Source organism: Pteropus alecto, unplaced genomic scaffold, assembly GCF_000325575.1.
Source record: "Pteropus alecto unplaced genomic scaffold, ASM32557v1 scaffold39, whole genome shotgun sequence".
NCBI classification, from domain to species: domain Eukaryota; kingdom Metazoa; phylum Chordata; class Mammalia; order Chiroptera; family Pteropodidae; genus Pteropus; species Pteropus alecto.
In genome coordinates this window covers 13,600,945-13,621,298 of record NW_006443568.1, presented here as the reverse complement: position 1 = coordinate 13,621,298, position 20,354 = coordinate 13,600,945, and the positions used below count along the sequence as shown (strand labels likewise).

The 20,354-nt window shown below is 47.4% G+C and overlaps 1 protein-coding gene across 1 annotated transcript in view; it reads left to right on the top strand.

Moving 5' to 3' along the window:
- UBXN10 (UBX domain protein 10) overlaps positions 1-481 on the top strand; it is an 834-nt gene extending 353 nt beyond the window's left edge. Inside the window, exon 1 of the mRNA XM_006924490.1 lies at positions 1-481. This exon is cut by the window's left edge and continues 353 nt beyond it. Within this exon, the coding sequence (XP_006924552.1) occupies positions 1-481 (481 nt within the window).
- The last annotated feature ends 19,873 nt before the right edge of the window (positions 482-20,354 follow it).

Below are 20,354 nucleotides of genomic sequence, written 5' to 3'. Positions count from 1 at the left end.
CAGGAAGACCCCAGAGGAGGGGGCTGTGGAAACAGTAGCTAAAAAGGCCGGCTCACTGCAACTGAGCAGCATCCAGGCTCTTTACCAAGAGGAGACCTGCACCATGAAGACACGCAGAGAAGATCCCGGGGCTCCAGCTTGTTCCGTGGAGAGGAAACTCATCATCCAAAGCAGGAGTCAGAGCTCCTCCAGGGCCGGAGACCTGGAGGAACCGTCAGATCAAGAGCCCAGGCTGCTGCTGGCGGTCAGATCACCATCAGGCCGAAGGTTCGTCCGTCATTTCCGGCCAACTGATGAATTACAAACCATTGTTGCCGTGGCCGAACACAAGAACAAGGCCACCTACCAACGCTGCAGCATCGAAACGATGGAAGTGCCCAGGAGACGTTTCTCTGACCTCACCAAATCTCTACAGGAGTGCAGAATCCCCCACAAGTCGGTGCTGGGCATCTCACAGGAAGACGGGGAGGGGTGGCCCTGAGTCCACAGCCACCCAGCTGGGGTCCTGGGTCTCTGAACAGGTATGTGCTCTGGTGCTGTGGCCTCTTGGGCAGATGGTTCGAGTGCCACGGGGACTTGGTGCATCTGTGATTCCTGGGACTCTTGTCTTCGCAGCATCTCCTTTGAAGCAGCAAAATTAGCACGTGCACCAGCTGCACTACGAAGATTCTCTTCCCGTTGTCAAGTTCTCTGCATCCCCGGAGTGAACGGGCACGTCACCAGGGCTGCTCCTGGAACAGCTGTGACCAAGCCTTCTCCTTCCCAGAGTGCTGGGTCCTTTCCGAAGCGCACCTGCTCGCCTTTACGATGAACTCTCATGCTTTCGAAGCCTGTGGGTTTGCCTTTCTGTATCTGATGCAGGATTAAACACTTCCCAGAGAGGATTCTAGTCTGGTAAATAACCAGGGTTCAGGATATGTTGATCTGGCATTTGAATTTCTTGCAAACATCTTTAAGAAACAGGCCCCGGGCCTGTCTTGGAAGCAGCCCCTTTTGCTGGGGCTGGGGTGGCCAGAGTTAGTATTTTCATGACGTGGCTGCAGAGGAGAGAACCAGTCTTTTGCTGATAGAAATGCCCATTTCTAAAGCGGTCTGAGAGCTAGAAAGCAAATCACTTCCGCAGCCATGGATTAGCCAGGAGTTACTTTTAAATAGAGACTGACCAGGTTTACAACTTTTGGTAGCTATTCTGTGTGTGCAGAATTCTTCCAAAACCGAGAGAAACCCATGTCATCTGATTTGCTTTGCTTTTGTCACTAATAGAATCTTTTGTAATTGTACAGACTAACAATTTTGTACGAGTTCGTGCTAAAGGCCCCCCTGGCTTATCTGGATGTGGATACGTTGTTTTATCCCCAGTTTCAGTGTCTTGCCCACTTTAGACACTGAAGCTCCAATGGTGCCCTTGTTCTCAAACTAAGCATCTTCCTCCAGAGGAGGGGGGTCCCTCAGTGTTCTGTCACTTGCTGTGCCTGTGCTGAGACACCATGTGCCCCAATGTCTGGTTTGACCAGCATGAGACACATCCGACCGCCTTAGCCTGTAGCTGTACCGGAGACCAGTCTTGTTTTTCCAACTCTGAGTGGTGACGTGGACAATTTGCCAAAATCCTCATGTATTATGAGTTCAGCTTGTCTCACCTGGATCCCCTTTAAGGCCAAATCACTACTCAGTAGGGGAACTTGTCCTCCCCAGAGCTCGGTCATCACGAAGCTCTGATATGTACGCAGAGAAGGCAGGAGTTCTAGAAGCATATCACCGTGGCTCCCTCAGCAACAAGTGCATCTTGTGCATAGATGAGGAATGTAGTTGGAAGTGTTACTGCCAGCAAATTGATACTTAGCCACGGAGATAGCGCACTGTCATTTCTTCTGAAGAAGGCTCGCCTTGTCCTAACTGCATCCCACACACCTCCCCGATCACTCTAGAATAGGTTATTTCCGAATGTTTTGCAAAATTCCTTAAGACCATCAGCGTTTGGTCAGCAGCTCCTTTGACTGCAAAAGTTAGCTGGGGCTTGCAGTGCCTTTGGCAGCTCATGCATCTGGCCGTGTCTCCTAATTACTGGCCATGGCAGAAGGGACGGTGGCTTGAGCCCGATACCGTACAGGCATTTCACCTCCTGCCTAAGATTCAAGTACACAACTCTGCCTTTGATCTCCCAGGCTGGGGGAAGAGCCGCCCACAAAAATCACACCTACTCTGTGGTAAGAATAAAAATCCCACCCACCTGAGACTCTGTAATTTCTCCAGGCAGGAAATCTTTAGCAAACATCAGTGAAATAGGGCATGCTTGAAGGAGTTTGAACCGTCTGCAGTTAGGGGTTTGCTGCTGCTAGTGAGCTTAGAATTTTGGAGTGATGAAAAAAATTAGAAGGCAAGAAGCATAGAAATATTTTAGGATATGTGGATAAAGCTAGATTTGAACCAGCTTAATAAACTTTTTAAAAAAAAAAAAAGATGATGAATCTAACAATAAAACTGATTTCTGTGAAACTGAGTCGATAGAGAAGCACATCTTATATGTTAGCCCAAGACTTAGGCTGCCACGGTCTAGTGAACGGAAAGGTTTGTTAACCTGGTCTTCGTTTTTCTCCTTGGCAAAGCACTGGGCTCCGCCGTCAGTTCCAGTCCTCCTCCCCAGACGCCCTCCCGTCCCACAGCTCTTGCTCTTGGCGTATGTCACAGCACTAAACTTGTCTGCACGGAAAGCGTGTCCTGAAGTCCTCCTGAAAGTCATTCCACGTACCCTCCTTTCGAGGCGGGCAAGAGCAGACTGTCTCAGAATGTCAGAGTTCCGACGGCTCTGCATGGGGCACTCCCTGGCCTAAAGGGCTAAGCCGGGCCAAGCATTTTCCTCTAGGTAAGCTGTACCCACTTTGTGGTCACAGACCTCAGTCATTCATTTAGCCACCAGTCTCTGAGGGCCTACCCAGTGCCACACACTTGGTAGTTGACAGGGGCGCCCAAGCATGAAAGCATTGGCACGGAAATTGGCGCTTCTGGCCCTCAACCCAGACCCGGCTGAGGCCGGCTTTGTCCATGAAGGACCCCAGAGTGAGGCCCAGGCTGGTTTGCTGCCATCTTCACCCCACCTCGTGGAGATGCGAAGGCAACTCTTTCTCACCATTTCTAGTGATGGCACAAAGGAAAACCGCTCCTTAGGGAGATGAACTTTGCATAGGACAAAGCATCGTGACAAGCTCTTCCGGTATATCCCCTGATAAAGTCCAATAGGTAAATCAGTCTTGGCAGCAGAAGGAACAGCAGGGGAAGTAAGTGACTCATCATTTAGAGTCCAAAACATTTTCACCAACAGATGGCAGGTGGTTTTGACACAGCAGCCCTTGCCCTGAAAGTACCTGGGGACACAGCCAACAGCCGTCAAGCTAGGGCAGTCCGGCTGAAGGGCCGGGCCTGTGAACGTGACTGTGAGCCAGCAGTCACCCACCCCAGGGCTCCCCCACACAATCCTCACACAGGAGCCGAGACAAGTCTTGAGGCAGTCCATTTCAATTAAAAACCTTAAGGACAAGGGACAGACCACTACCACGCATTGCAAAAGTAGGCATTCTGGGAACTAAACTTTGCTTTTGTTCACGTTCTTCTCTGCCATTTAAAATGGGGGTTTCATGTCAAACAAAGCCCAATCCCAAGAGGCAAACGTTCCTCTTTACAGAATTTTTTTTTTATTTTTTTATGAAGGTCTTCATAATAAGTCGAGATAAAAGGGTACACGGTTTCCTGTGGTTTGGGGTATATTTTAGAAGAACCTTTCGTATGGTAAAAGAACCTACTTTTCATCCTTTTATATGGAATTGCAAAGAAAATGAGATCATTTTACTTTAGCACCAGTTTGGAAGTCACTTTAAGAGTTAAGCGGGATCACGTATTTTCTTAGTCCACTAAGCGACACATCAGAACAAAATTAAAAGTTTGCCACCCTGTCTACCCTCGCCCCCAAACCAGAACTAGCCAAACACCACCATATGAGCAGAGGTTAGAGGCCACTGCAGAGGAGTTAGCAATCTACGCGGAGCAGACCTTCGGTGACTCATCACCAACATGCAAGACAGTAGCTCACATTATAAAAATAAAGTTGGGCGTTGTGTTTCATGTCTACACTAGTGAGGTGACATTTTCCTTTCCCGATGAGGGCAGTTTCTCCCAGCCCCTTCCGACATCCCTCTGTGTCCCTCTACCTTCAGACAGGTTAGGAAGCAGCAGTACTCCTGGAAGGGTTGATGTGGAAGAACAGATCTCTGGAGGTATTTTTGGACACACTTACATCCTATCCCAAGAGGCCGAACAACTGATATTCATGCAGGACAGGGCAAATGTCCCCGAGTGGGAGGGAGACCAAGCCCCGCACTGAGAGAAGAAGAGGGTCCTTCGGCAGAGAGCGTAGAAAGAATTCAGCACACACGCCAAAGTCAGAGCCAAAAGGAAAGTTTATTAGAAAAGGGGCCACGCTCCACAGACAGCATGGTCTCCTCTCAGAGGCAGGGAGTGAGAAGGACCCCGAGTGTTCGGGGAATTCAGTTTATGTATCATTCTTGAGCTCCTGTGCGTTTCAGTTTAAAGACTTTGTTTACCCATTTCCTTTGATATGGACATACAGTGAGGAACGGGAAGGGAAGGGTGCGCAAGGCTGCTGGCAGTTTCCAGCCTTTGATCCATAGGTTCCCCACGGTTTTAGCCATAAGGAATGGATGATTTTACTTGTGTAGGGCAGACACTTAAAGGCTCTGTTGTTCCTGTTCTCTCTTCGCAGGTGTGGGGAATGGGCGGTGAGCAATCCCAGCAGAAACCTTCCTTTGTTCTGCAGGTGTCCTCTGTGGCCTGGCTGCAGAGCTGATCACCATATTGCAGTCTCTGAATGTAGCTTGATTTAACATTTAATTATCTTGCCTACATTAATATGACAACTGCCAGTGGGTACAATTAAGCATGCCTCACTCTGACGGTCCTGTTCAGAGAAGCACTCAGGCTGCTGTGTTGAGAGTAGACTGTGGGGGTCAGGGTGAAAAATGGAAGACCAGCTACTGGAGGTTGACAGTAAGCAGAGGAGAGACAATGGTGGCTGGGGCCAGCCAGGGTGGTCGCCGCGGACGTCACAACAGGTGGCCAGATTCTGGACATAAAATCCATTTTCTTAAGAAAAACAAAGCAAGGTAGTTTGACAAGGTGGGATTTACTCAAGTGGACTTAGCTTGACCATGTCACCAATGTGGACTGTTTTTGAAAAAACAAACAAAAAATGACAGCAATAAGACAAACATGTGGTGGGCAGAAGAGAAACACTGCCTAGCAGTGTTTCCCTTCAGATCAAGAAAACGCATGACTATTCTTTGATGTACAAAGAATCCCAAAGCTATTCATTGCTTTTAGAAGAGATGCAGCTAGAAAGGTCACTATTTCACTCAATGTGTACCTTAAACGAAATCAATTACCACCTAACTCTATGGGTATGATTACTGACCAAGGTTACTTAGAAAGAAATCCTTGTTCCAGTAAAATAACACATTGTTTATGTCTCCTCTCCCCGCTCCCTCCCCTTCCTCCCTTCATTCCATTCATTCAAACTCGGCAGCTGATTTGGGATGCATTTCTTCTTGGGAGGGCAAACAAAATCCATTGTCCCTTTAGCCTAATTAACAAAGCTCCTAGTTTCATAATTTTCATACCCATCTATTCTTTACAATGAGATTTGTGCAGTAGGGCCTTGGTCCTTTTCATGACGAGCTGGGAACTGCACCTCTGACAGAGAGGTAGAGATGACGGGACCACTCGGTTGGTACAGCCTCGGTCTGCTCTGGCCACAGCCCGCTGTCAACAAGAGAGGCCAGCCACCTGCAGACAAACCGTGGGAGGATGGCGGTAACTCTCACCCTCCCAACTGGAAAGAACAGCCTGGAGATCGCCTGCGGTTCCCACTCCAGCCCTGGGATATGGCAATGTCAACCCAGACCAGACTTAAATGTCCTGCGTCCCAACGACTCCAGATCCAGATTCTGTAGTTTCCCCAACCCAGGCCTGGGCCTTGGCTCACTCTTTTCCTTCTCAAAGGAGTTCCCAGCAGGCCCTCATCGTGTTCAAATCATCTGTAACGAATTCATTCAACAAATATATATATTAAGCACCTGTATGCCAGGCACATATGACGTCTATCAGGGATCGGAGCTGACCCCAAATCCCTGCCCTTATGGAGGTTACATTGTAATGCAGGGAGACAGAAAAGAAACAACACACACGATAAATAACATAGTATGATAGGAAGGGATACATTCCATGGAAAACAGAAAAGCAGAGCAGGGTAAGAGCGGCCTGGAGAGCAGGGAGATGGTGGGGGAGGATGGGATCTTCCATGGTGGTTAAGGCAGCCCTCATCGACAAAGTAACATCTGCGTGGAGAACCTGAAGGAGATGACGGAATGGGGGGCGGGGGAAGCGTGTTCCTGGCAGAGGGGACACAAACGTCCCAAGGAGAAAGTACATCTAGCCTGTCAGAGGAAATGTATGTGGCAAGAGAGATGGGGGTGCGGACACAGATCGCATGGGGCCTTTTAGGCACTATAACTTGGGGTAAAATGGGGAGCCCCTGGGGATGCTGAGCAGAGAAGTCATACCTGACATACGTGTTCAAATCAGCATGCCGGCAGCTGTGCTGAGAATAGGCAAGGGAAGGGCATGGAAGCCAAACAGAAGCTATTGCTTCTACAGTCCAGGTGAGCGAGAAAGACCAAGGTGGGAGCCACAGTCACCAGAAGTGGTCAGCTTCTGGGTATATAATTCATTTACTTAAAAAAAAAAGTAATACCTAATTTTATCGTAAAAAGAGTATTAAAATAAATGCTAACCCATAATATGCATCATCATCATAAATCACTTTTCCAGGCAGAAGAGGCTCACTCTTACAGAATCCATTACGCTCTGCCCCGTAAGCAAAACACGTGCTTTTTTTTTTTTTTAATTGAAAACTTGAGAAATATAAAGAAGGTTGAAGAGAAAAAGTCGTCTGCAATCCTTTCAGAGTTAACCATTGTTAATATTTTGGCATATATTATTTCATTCTTACGGATTAGATTTATTTTGCACTTTACTTTCTTGCCAGTAGGCACCCATGCACATTTTCAACATTTGTAATCTTAGCAAACACAGAAGTTTTATACTTTTTCCAAATTTCTACACTCTTCATAATTATTTTAAGATACTGATATTTCAACACGTTGATATACTGTAAGCGATTAAACTATTTCCCTTTTAGGGCACATTTACATATGTCCAATTTTTTGCTATAGAAGTCAATGCTGAAATCTTCATTTATGTAGCTTTTGGCATCTTTTGAATTATTTCTTTAGGACAAATTTTCAGGGATAGGGTCAAATTACATAAAACAGTTTATGGATTTCGCTTCGTTTTTCAAAGGATTTTCAAATTATATAGCAAGCACCTAACAGTTTTATTACAGCATCTTCACTTTTGAGGTTACTGCTTTTTATAATTTTCCTTACTTTTGTTGATGGAAAATAGAAACAAAAAGGGTTTTTTTTTTTTGCATGTTTTTGATTGCTATTAAATACGAACATTTTATGTCTTTTAACATATATTAAATATTAAAATTAAAAACTCAAGGTGCAGTTAATTTGTTGTCATAATCTGGGACACTATTCCAATTAAAGCCAAGGAAAGTGAGGATGGACGGGGGTGGGGGAGGGCTGAGAGATACATTTCTTTGTTCTGAATATTCATATTTGTTGATACAGGCATTATCCCTGATATAAGCATTACATTTTCCAAAGACATATATTCATGAACTGAACTGTATGAATGTTGGATTTTTATGAATCAAATCTTATTTAAATACAGATCATTTCATTGAGCCAACAAACTCAACATGTACATGAACCAGAAATGGGGCATAAAGATGAATCAGACAGGTCTTTGCAATTCAAGGAATTTCCAATCTAGTGGGAAGAGGCATGTAAATAAAAACACCATATGTGGTAAGTGCTATACTCGTCTTTCATCTCACTTGACAATAGTCTGAAAACAACTAAGCACAATAGTGGCAGGAAACACGGCAAATAGTCTTGGAAGGATGTCTGCACATTCATTTTCAGAACAGCCTGGTCAAAGCCAAGAGCATTCAATCTGAGGACCTGGACTATCAAGCCGCTGTCTTCTGATGCCATTTAATTGGTGGAGGTATGAGAGGCGGATTGAGGCAAAGGCCAGTCTGGGAGCACAGGAAACCAGTCCACTCTACAAAGAGCGTTTGCCCCGACTGCCATCTATGCTGGAAAGGGGCCGCTGAGGAGACACTCCTGAGGCTTACTGAAATGCTCTTGGACTTGGTTCTGGATGTTAAGGCTGTGCTACGTTGCTCAAATCATTCTCCACTAGGCTGGGCCAGCCAAGGCATGTGGTACCAACCACATGCCAAAAGGCTCTGGAACTTTTTTTAAAAGATCTGCCCCAGTCTCTGGGGTTGGAGCCCGGGAACTGCCCTTTCAAGCCACCACCCACCCACCCCACCATTCCCTGAAATGCTAAGGGTCAGCCAGGCTGAGAATGGCTGGGCTGAGCTATGTCATTTCAGGAACCTTTCCAACTCCTGTGATCTATGATGCTCTTCATCTCAGTCTCAGCAGGGCAAACCAGTGCTTGGCCTCCAAACCTGCCCTGGGCCGTCCTGCTCTTGAATCTCAGCTTAAATTTCCTCCTCTTCGACCCCATTCTAGATGTCAGGAGCCACCCGTCAGTTCCGACTTCTCTGGTGACCTCTCCTTTCCCTGGGTTTCCCCTACTCATTATCCCCCTCAAGTTCTCATAAAAGAAACACTCCAAAGTCCCATGTTCTATGTGTGGGTGGGTCATACTTTGCTCAGCCCTCAATCTTCCCATTCACAGATGGAAATGATTGCCTCATAAAGGGCTGTTGTGCAGAATCAGATGAAGAAGTCATGTTTACTGAGGACGTTTTGACACCTGTAAAAATGTATATAAATGCTAATTTTTATTTTTGTAACTACCCATCTTGTACTGTCGTCATTTCTCTCTTCATTTGTTTCACAGACATTTATTGAGCAGCTGCTTTGTGCCAGGTGCCAGGAATGAGCTCACTGCCCTCAACAAGCTTCCCATCCAGTGCGGGGAGGCAGAGAGGTACACAGAAAACTATCATATCACGAGATTAGCCCCACCATGTAAAGAGTGCCTGGCAGATAGTAGGCACTCAGTAAGCATTGGTGGAATAAATAAATGCACTAAAGGGTATTATAGAATCACAGATGAAGATGGAGAAAGCTTCTGGAAAACACATGGGAGCTGAGGCTCAGAGAGTTGGTCGGAGAGAACCAGCCAAGGGAGGAGCGATGTCCCAGAACTAGCACTCGGCTGGCCTCTTTTGCAAGGCTGCAAGGCCCTTCAACACTGGCTTGTGACATGTTCATCTTTGCCCTCTCCTGGGTGCCTACCGATAGGGCCTGAACATGTTAGGTGCCAACCTCCCCCAGATGAAACTGTTAAAGACCTTACTTTAGAAACAAAAGAAAGCAACTACTCAGCATGAAAAGCATAAAACTAACAGGTCATTTGGGTCACCCAAGCCCCTTGGCCATTTCACAGTGACATGTCTCACAATGATGCCATCCCCAGTGAGCTTGGCATGTTTTTCAAAGTCCTCACAGTGCCCTGTGTAGAGCTAGCAAACACAGATTAATTCAGTCCATCTGCTTTGGTCCTCATCCACATATTTCAGCGTGGGCCTCTCATTACCTTAATCAAGATAATATATTCTTAGCAGCGAAGGATGGTGAAGATAAGTAGGTTCCTGTTCTGTAAATATTTTACATTTTCAAAAGAACAGAAATCCAGTCTGCAGGTGAGACGGCTGCCGTATAGCTAATCAAATACTGTAATGGCCTTTGCTCTAGTCCCTGTCATCTCTGTATGAAAATGCCTTGACCTAAGCTCAGAGAATCGATCTGAGGCAGAGCTGTGATCTGAATACATTGGGTGAATACATTTTGGGGTCCCTCTATGATCGCTGTCCTTGGGAACAGCCAAGAAGAGAAATGGAGCCTTGAGACTCGGATGATCTCTGACCTCATTCCCCGTCTGAAGACACAGGTCGGACAATCCCTCAGCGCCTTTTCTATTCTGTGGCTCCTCAGCCCACCAGAGCCTGGGTCTTTATTACTCATAATTGAAGATGTTGCTAAAGCAATTGCCAAGCTGTAAGCCTGAACGGGCTCTTTTCTGCAAAATACCCAAATCTGAGTTTCCAGTTCAACGACTGTCATAGAGCCCTTTGACATGGCCAGCTACCCAGCCTGAATGGGACGGCTCTTCTGCACCAGTTCACCTGAGGCCAGGTGAGCAAGTGGAGTGCACAGACAGTGTGACCTAACTCCAGAACCTCTGGCTCTTGGAGAAAAGTCTTCCCTTATTTAATGCATAGCCCGTGCCTAAACCGATGCCACAACAAGAGAGCGTGGTTGTGCGGGTGGTTGTGTGCAGAGGTTGCTGTGCAAGTCAGATGACATTTTCTCTGCCCGAAGGAGATCGTAGAACTAGGGAATGTTCGTTTTAAATTTACACAGGATGCTGTGCCTGCTGCACCAGCTTGTTCATCTTCCCCTCCCCGACCCCTCCTCCGACTACTGCTCAGTATGTACCTCATTAACCCGCCTTTACTTTCTTCCCTTTTTATTATACCTGAAATTTTATTATTCATGAATTTTTAATTAGCTGTTTGCCCAGTCCCAATACAAGGTCTATGAGAGCTGCGACCTCACCTGTCTGAACTCTTGGCACCCCGTGCCTGGCTGGTAAATACGTATTGAATACGTGAACGAATGTCCCACGACTCAGGAGCACAGCTCTGGTACACTGGTTTTTGGTTTCTTGAAAATGGCAACATAAAGGTACATTAGTTAAGAAGAAGTAGAGTCCCTGGCTTCCTGGCACTACTTCTAAGCCAGTGCCACTGACTTAAGCTCAAGCCACCAAACGAACTGAGCCACGCTGAGTTATTTAAGCCGCCGGGGCAAAATGAGCCCTCTGTGTTCTTGAAGCACATGATCCCCACCTCCCCGCCAGGCCAGACCGCCTGGGCTCAGCCCCAGGCCTCCTGCTTGCCTTGGGCAAGTCTTTTGCCGTCTCTGCACCTCAGCATTCCTAGAGGGTAGTTAGGGTCCTTAACTCCTGGTGTTAATACACATGAAGCACTGAGAATTGAATGTGAGACATGGTCACCTCTCTTGTCAAAAATTCTGCAAGGAAAATGAATGGAGTTGCTCCTGCAAGTGCTCAGAGGCAACCTTAGAGTCAGAGAGGGCTCTGGGCATATGCCTGCCCCTGATGGCCGGAGGGCCACCAAGGCCTCGGGGGTCTGCTTCCCCCCCTTCCCCCCTCTCCGGAAGTGCTCCTTCCTGGGTCCCTCCCTTCAGGCCCTTTGCCACTGCACAGCGCCACCTGGTGTACTTCCTGGAAGAGCTCTGCAGCCATTCACAGGCCAGTCTAGGCCCGGTGATGAAAACAAGTGGACACATGGGCTACTGGCCGGAAATGGTGGCAAAGTCTCCAACTCTGAACAGTAGGCGAACACAGACATGAGTTAAAATCCATGCAACCCCTTGCTATACATTGTAGGTAGAGCTTTTTCCCCAAGCAGTAGAAAGAAGAGGAAAAGGGGCTGGGTGTGCCCAAGGCCTCCTGCTCCCGGCCTGACCCTCTCTGCGTGCCACAGCTGAGAATTCCTTCCACGGCTGCCGGTAGAGCCCGGGAGAATTTCTAGCTGAAGCGAGGAGGGGACGAGGAGAATGGAACGAACTTGTTTTTAGTGTCTGCTAAGAACTTCGTAGATAGACGCTCATTTGATCTACCAGATATTCCTCTGAGGCAACGTTATTACCTCTTTTCTATCTCTGAGGCACTGGGGATTCAGAAAGGAAGAGTGACTTTGCCAGCATGCCCTGCTCAGCGACTTGGGGGGTTGGAGGCAGCAGCTCTTTGATGACAATGCAGAGGGTAGACTCCGCGGGGAGGGAGGCTGGCATCCAATCTGTGCAAGAAAACCCTGCCGAGAACCGAAATACCTTCCCTCCAGCCCCGGTTGAGAACCCCGCCAGAGTTCAGAGGTCGTTTCCATTCCGGGTGCCAGTGCTTCTCCATTTTGTTGTCACAAAAATGACGAAATGATTTAACAGCGTTTACTATCCCCTAATCATCAATTACACCATTGTCACGTTTAGGAGAATTTCTGGTACGAATGTTCACACCATGTCTCTTGAGGGGGCTGGAAGAGTGTTCTCCAAGGCCGGGCTCTGCCATTCGGCAACGCCCAAGCCCCTCGCAGCAGAGGTGGCAGTGGGGGCAGGGCCAGCTCTTGGAAAACAGGAATCATGTTGGTCTGCACTGGGTCCTGCTCACGGAGTGTGTGACTCTCCGCTTGAGAAAGTCAGAGCAGGCCACACAGACAGGTCGCCCTGAGTCTGGAATGATGGAACAGGAGTTTGCCAGGCAGAGAAGGGGGTAGGGTACCGCCTTCCAAGCAGCAAGGAGTTTGGAGTCAGGAAAGGGCCTGCTCTGCCCCAGATGAGAGTTCAGTGACTGGCGTGTGTCCTTCCAGGGTGGGGAGCGTTAGATGGGGGGTTGTAAAGGGCCCTGCAGACCACGCTAAGGAGTGTGGACTTGACCCTGTAGGCAAAGGGGAGCCAACAGAGACTTTAGAACACGAGTGTATCATGACCCCAACCAGAAGCTGGTTCCAGCAAGACTTCCTGGTACCCAGGTGAACAGTGGATGACAGTGAGACAGGCTGGAAGCAGGGAGATCAGTTTGCAGGGCCTGAGCTAAAGCTGTTGCACCGTAAAGGATGGCCCCACTCCAAGCCACTAGGCAACTAATAAGATTCTTCACAAAGGACGGTGTGGAGATTCTGTGTTTACAGCCACGCTGGCGGGTCAGCATTGCCGCCTTAGCCCATGCCAGACGGCCGGCACGCACAGAAGGGACGAGGCAGCAGTGAAACGAGGCCCGGAGCAGCAGCCCACCGACGTGCAGCCCGGGCCTGCTCCGACACCGTCACTGCAGTCAGACCGGCCTGCGAAGAGAAGCCCGAGAGTAGCCGAGACCTTCTGCAGCGACCGCAGGCGACAGTCCTCCCTGACCCCTGCCTGTATTTCCCCACTCAAAAATGGGACACGTCTCCTCCCTTAAGGATATTATGAATAAGACAAGGCAATAAAGACTGTAAACACCAGAGCACAAGCTTTCTGTGGATTCTCTCTTTTAACCATATCATAACCCTGGAGTAGGCTCTAGAAGAGTACTCAAAAGCCATCATGACAGAAGGGTCCTTGAAGAGAAGGGAGAAATAGCACAGAATCATCTGAACCCGGAAAGCCCAAACTAGCGTTCGCTGATAACAGAGTATGTCATGTAGAGAAATCTCTTCCTTCTTGCCTCTCTCACCCCTCCACATCCCACCAGAAATCGGGGGTTTGTTGCGGAGGCCTCTGGTCTACGCTCTTTGCCTATTCAAATGTCTGCTGAATAGTGTTCACACTTCAAACAAAGTTCTTCATTAAGTGATGGGGCGGCCTGTCTTTGGAGATCTTCCTTTTTAGCCAAACTTGGAACTGGCTCTCACGCTTAATGAGGTGGTCAGTGGCTTTTACAGCATGTCCATGAGTTACACTTCTCAATCCCTGGCTTAAAAAAGACATTAAACTCCTATGGGCACATAGTGAAGTCCTTCACCCCTAACATTTACCCCTTGATGATGAGGCCGTAGAGAGTTCCTGGGAAGCCAGCTGATTCGTGCCAAGCATTTACTGCATGAAACAGTATTTGGGGGCCAGTGTGAGGTACAGCTCGTCCAACTGGTTGGAGAGGAGTCTACTGTTACTAGTTTAGGAAGACGACTCAGCCGGCAAAGTTAACTAAGGGCAGGAAGATTCTAGACGACTGCTTTTGCAAACGTTCTCATGTGCCATTTTAAGAAATGCCACGTGACTAGCTGTTAGCAGATGTTTTTCACGGGTGGAGGTTGATGCTGCTAAGTTGAAGATGACAGTTCTTTGTTCTTCTTAAAAAGAGGAGCAGAAAGTCCAAGGCAAAGCTGTACCAGAGCGGGGACCAGTGGGGACCAGCGGGCGGAGCCCCGAAACCCTTGGTAAACAGGTTGCTTCCCTGGGAAGCCATGAATATTTAGGAAAGGCAGTGTCCCCTCCTATCTCCTTGACGCAGAGTCAGGAACCACCCAGCAATATGCGCGTCAGGGTTCTGTGGCTCTGGCCTCTGAGGAAAAGTGGCGTCCAGTGGGCTGAGTGCCTCCACCAAGCAATGTGACAGGACCGGCCTTCGTGAGTTACAAGTAAACCTAAAACTAAGGGAGTTCCTAGAATAAAATGAACGGGAGATAAACGCAGACACGCTCTGTACCCTGTAAACACCTGTGCTGCCCGGGACAGGTGAGTCAAAGTCACAGTGACTCTTACAGACCTGAGCCTCTGGATCCAAGCACCGAAGGGCTTGTGGGGTTAAATTTCAGACCCAGCTGGATCTGAACCCCAGAGTCTCCTGTCTCTGCTTAAGCAAACGCCTGTCAAAAGAGTCCTTAACGCTTAGATGTTGATCTTAATTTCGGGGTTCTCCAGAGACTCCTCTAAAACTGGGAAATCTTTACAAGCACCATAGAGGCTGAAAGGTATGCTCTCAAAAAAACAAACAAACGAAAATCTACCACACTGTGTCAGAAAACACCCAGCGTCCTCACAATGTGGGAGTACAACGCAGACACCCTGTCCAGACCCAGTTCATAAAGCAGGATCTAGCCCTCTCTGGCACAATCGGCAACCAGAAGGTCAAGGTCAGAAGGCCCCTGAGGCACTTTCTTTTGGAAGTGAGGTGGACCAGCTGTCTCAGAAACCTAGGTGAGTCACAAGGCAACCAGGTGGTCATCCATCCAAATATAGAAAGAAAACCTTTACCTAGATTCTGCTTCCAGAAGGAGCCGCATTTTGCACTTGTAAAACTATTTCCTGGCTGAGAGCTGACCTACATCGCCGTCCCTGCCCACACTGGTAATTGTTGACCACGGGGTGCCTGTTCTTTGGCCGCCGTCCGTTCTCTGGTTTTCAGCCCGTTAATTGGTTTCCAGTGGTTCTGTTGCGCCAATGGTACTGAATCCCTCCCTGTGATCTGTTTGTCCACCGGCTTTCCTAAGCATGCCCAGGGGAACAGATGCCCCTGCCCCGCCCTCCCCCGTGAAGACATCGCAGTGACCCCAAAGAGGCGTTCCATTCACGGCAACCACCTTCGAGGAAGGAGGAAGGGGTCGTTTGTTTTTGAAAAATATCGGTGACCACGTGGGAAGGGACAGGACGGAGACAAGGCATGCCAGGCTGTTAGTCACCCAGAGCGGGGTAGGCAGGCAGGTTAACCTGACGGAAAGGCACTGTCTCTGCTTTCTTTAAGACCAAAGAATAATCAAAGCAGAAAAGAATGGTGAGGTGGATGGGGGAGCCGGCGTGAACGCCCCACTTAAGGAGAGGCAGGGGAGTTCCACTCTCTCGGCTGAGAAGATTCTCAGTGTAAGTAGAGTAACAAATCAAAGTGCCTTTAGAGGGTCACACGTAAGGACTCAGAGAGGGAGAAGTGACTGGTTAGTGGAAGCATCTAGAATAGCTCCTCAGGCTTCCTGTCTCCTGAGTCGATGCTCTTTCTACTCATGACAGATAACACTATGCCCTCCTCTCCATGTGGGCTGTTATCTGTTTGATTCACAGCTATATCCTGAGTGCCTCGGAGAGTGCCTGGCGCACAGAAAGGAATCAATCAATATCTTTGGACTGAGTGAATGTCCTATTTAGCTACGCGTTTCCCTTAAGGCAGAGTAGATTGGGGGGTCTATTCAGGCTGTTTTAGGGCTCACGTGTGTAAGTGCATTATATAGGGGTTTTCTTTACGTGCTATTCACAGTCCTGGTCCGATAGTGGGAGAGGGAGGCCGTTATGACGATCCGGGGTGCTGCTCATCACAGCATGGATCAGGTCAATGTGGGGACTGGAGGGAAAGGGGGGCCCATGAAATTGTGAATTGTTCAAAGGTCCTTTAGTTAAAGGAATTCAGTGAGGAATAAAGAAGAGCCAGCCAGCGTGGAGCAGCTCGGAGGCTAACAGCCTCAAGATCAAGGCCAAGGGAGGACAGAGAGAGGCTCCAGCATGTGTGGCTGGGGCAGGGGAGAGGGTGGACAGCTCAGTTCAGGAACACTGAGTAATGAGCGGAGGGCCCTGCCAGAATCAAGAGGAAAAGGCTTGTCAGAGATTTTCCTCTGGTTGATGATTACAGAGGTTTGGGAACATGTTGGCTTTTATGACACACTGCTGGATATCGCTGTGATTCATTTGGTGCCAAATCTCTGGTTAGAAATGCAACCCAATTCTAAAAGTGTCCCCATGGGACAATATGGTCTACATCATGAAGATACTGATCATAGCCCCTTTCCCAGGTGTTGAGCTGAAAAGCAGGACTGTTTATCCTTCTATGTCTCAGCAGACTCCTGGACTATACAGGAAAGCCCACTTTTAAACAAGCACTTTGGAGGAGGAAGAATTGTGGAGAACAGGACAGCAATGGAGAAGAGGCCGCAGAAGCAGGTGGAAGCAGGACCTCGCTTGGGGCGGGCTTTCTGTTTGGGGGCTGCCAGGCCAACCTCTCAGCGCTCAGCATCAGCAGGCTGTTCTGTCACCCAGAGAACTCAGAACATTTTTACCTGGGGTAAACCAGGCCACGTGATGTTGCACTGTGACTCAGCCGGTGCACTGGGCACTGAAGGTTGTGTCAAATCTTAGTCAGTTCAGGAAATCGCAGTCCACAGAAGTCCCTGAGTCAGATTCTCTGGGTTAGAAGAACAAATAGCATTAAAAATTCCCCTTACTCTAATCAGCTTCAAGAAATTAAATGAAAGGTGTAAGCTTCAAGGTTAACAGTGCATTCTTAGTACTCACATTTATGACTTAAGACTCTGCCAGCAATCTTCCATTTAAAGCAGGATGGGCTCACCCTTCCTGCTGGAACGATGGTCTAGGAGTCAAGGGAAAGCCCAGGCTCTGAAGGAAGAGAATGCAGCCAAGAAATCCTTTCGCTGTTTTAGGTTATCCACGAGACACTAGACTAAGAGTCATCTCAAAGCACAGTCATATGTTTCAAATAAACATTTGGGATTTTACTTTAAGGGAATGAAGTTAGGCACTGGCTTCCACCTTTCCCTCCACCCCTCGAACTGACACTGAATAATGCAGCGTGCGTTTTCCCTTTCACAATCACGGATAGCAGTCTACTCGGTGTGAATGCCTTTTAGCTGCAGGCTGGCTGTGAAGCCAAAGGCGCCAGTCCACTTTAGTCAAGGTCAAGGCAGGCTCTAAAGTCAAAAATCAAGAGTGCTGCTCCCTCTCCTCTCACCCTCATCCCTCTTCAGGGATCTGGGTAGCCTGGGGACCTGGAACTACCTGGGGACAAGGAAGTTGCAAATTTTTCCTTAGCTCTAAAAAAGTTGGTGAGGGAAAGGATGGGAAAGGCTGGGCTTGGCAGCCCACAAACTTTCTCTTCTCTCCCCTCCGGGCACAGGTGACCTGTGGCATCTCTTGCTTGTAACTCCATGTAATATACGTGGTCTTATCGTGTGCTGAGTTTCCTGGCACATGGCGGGGAAGGAGGAGCTAGGTGGACAAATGAATTTGCTTTGGCCTTGCACCGGTCACTGAGAGAGTCCGGCTAAGGCATGCTACAGGACAGTAAATAACGGACGCCTTCTCTTCAGATACCAGCCCCGCGTGTGTTCGTCTCCAGCTCAGCCATGGTATGAAATGCTAGTCAACCTAAACTAGAAGCTCTTCTATCTACCGGTTTCTTTACTGTGGTATGATGCAAAACCAAGGCTCAAATGAGGCAGTTCTGCAGTACTGATGCTGGCCCTAGCTGGCTGTGTGGCACTCGGAAAATCTATTTCCCTCTCTGGTTTTCAAGCTCCTTTGGTATCAAAGAGGACAGTTGATTGTTCTATTTTAATGGTTCTCCACTAATTTAAAAAAAAAAAAAAAGGCAATGGGGCCTTTTTTCTTTTCTCCACTAGATGGCAGTATGCCTCCAACGCAAGGCCCTACAGGGCCTGCAGCAATCCTGTGGGTATTTTTTTCAGCAGCTGCACTTGGCCCAGCACAGCCACCGCCCAGGTTGGCTGCTGCTCTTCCAGGACCAAGCTGAGATGGACCAATCGGGCTCTGCAGGCTGAATCAGGGCAGAACAGGAAATGGTCAGGAGCTTCAAAAAACCATTTGGTTTGCAAAGAGTGAAGTTCTGGTTAAGGTTAAGGTTGGACAGGCCGGACAGGTTCCTGGGAGCAGGGCCGGGACTCTGAACCCCACAGCATTGTCTGTGTTGCTCCGGGTACCCTGTTTTCATGCGACAAGTTGCCAGAGGGTTTGGGTGCAGGCTCTGTGCTAGACTTCTATTTGCAGCTCAGCTTTCTAGAATGTCAGCATCACCGATCAAAGGCTCTGAAGCATTAAAAAGAAACTTGGGGCAGATATCTTGCTGAAGAGGTTGGAGTCCAGGTCACCTTGACCAGCACCCTTCCTCATGTCTGTTCAAGTCAAAGATGACAAGACTGATATCTTTTTCCTTTCAGCTGTAATCTTGATGTTATTATTATTTTTTTTTTAGAAAAGGTCAAATAGTTCGAGTCAACAAATGTTCCAGAATAACTATTTTTAAAATGTAGTCAGTAAACCCTTTTTTGAATATTTCAAACAATACAGTATTGAGTAAAAACATACCTATAGTCTTTGGAGGGAAAACTCTGTATAAATGTATCTAAAATTATGTTAAATTTTGTCGATATATGAGAGCAAATAGTAGAGCATAAGGAACAAGTAGAAAGAGTTTGGTCTGTGGCATTTTTGTGATTATAGGGCAATTTTTTTTCCCTTAAATTTAGAGCGTTCTTAGTTTTGCTCTGATGTTTGAAAAATATCAATTGCAATTTCCTAATGAGGACGATCTACTGACTCCTAAAAAGCTTCCTGTATTTCCCTAAAAATATGTTTCCATTTAAAAACCCTTTTCATGTTCTCTGCCCAAAGGTCAGAATTTCCATCAAGTGTGGCTGTTTTGAGTATTTTTGAAGATTTCCTTTCTGAACCTCACCATTGATGCTTTTCCAATTGATTTTTAATGTAATGTAATGTTTTGGATATAACAGAATAATCATTTGTTCTCTCTTTAAATCAAAGGCAATATAAAATTGAAAAATCATAAATAATGAATTCATAATCTCGCCACTATAAAATAACTACCATCACTATGATATCCCCACCTGGATGCCGGCTACATTTATAGCTATTTTTGATTAGCTGTAATCATAGAATACATGCTATTTTGCAGAATACTGTTTGAATTTTAAAGACTGGCCAAAATTTATCCAACATCCAGCTGACATAGTTTTCAATAATGAAAGTATCAATACCTAAATCCGGAGGTCCTTCAGAATGACACTCAGTTAAAGCTGAAGTGATGTTGGGGAGTCACAGTACCTAACACGACCCATTTACTTTCTAGAAACAGTAATACCTGTGGGTTCTGACTAGTGCGAAAGGACTCTGAGGCATCCACGCGCATGACTCAGCAACCCTTAGCCAGTCCTCACAGTTACCTGCCCTTCTCACTCAGCCGCACATCAGGCTGTCTTCAGGCTTCCGGAAAAGGGGGAGGGGCCCTATCAATGAACTCAGGGCAGGAAAGAGACAGGAGAGTCACTTCAATGCCAAATATATTTATGGCTCCACGAAGAGGTTCAGAAACCACTTTATAGCACATTGCTTCTGGTTTAACGACCTATGGAACAAGTGGAGATCAGTGCTAATGTTTAATTACAACAAATACAAAATAAACTACTGTCGTGTCCTTAAATTTTGCTCAGAGCAGCCTTGCAGATACCAGTAATGAGACACGGCAAGCCAGTAATTAAAATGTAGACTTTGCTTTCGTGCCATTACAGGGTAAGAATGGGCATGACTTGCTAAAATACTTCCATACGATGGTAATTACTTGATAATTCTCTGCAAGGTTATATTAAGGCATTCCATGCAACCCCAGATGCCAAGACAAAAGAGGTCTCTTTTAATAAAGCTTTGTCACATAACCATCTATTTATACCCTGCCTTGACTCAGAATTTGAGGTAGCCAACAATAACAGTAACGAAATAGCTGCCATTTGTGAGTGACTATGACATGTCAGACACTGCATACCAGGTGTTATACTTACATTGCCTATAATTTTACAG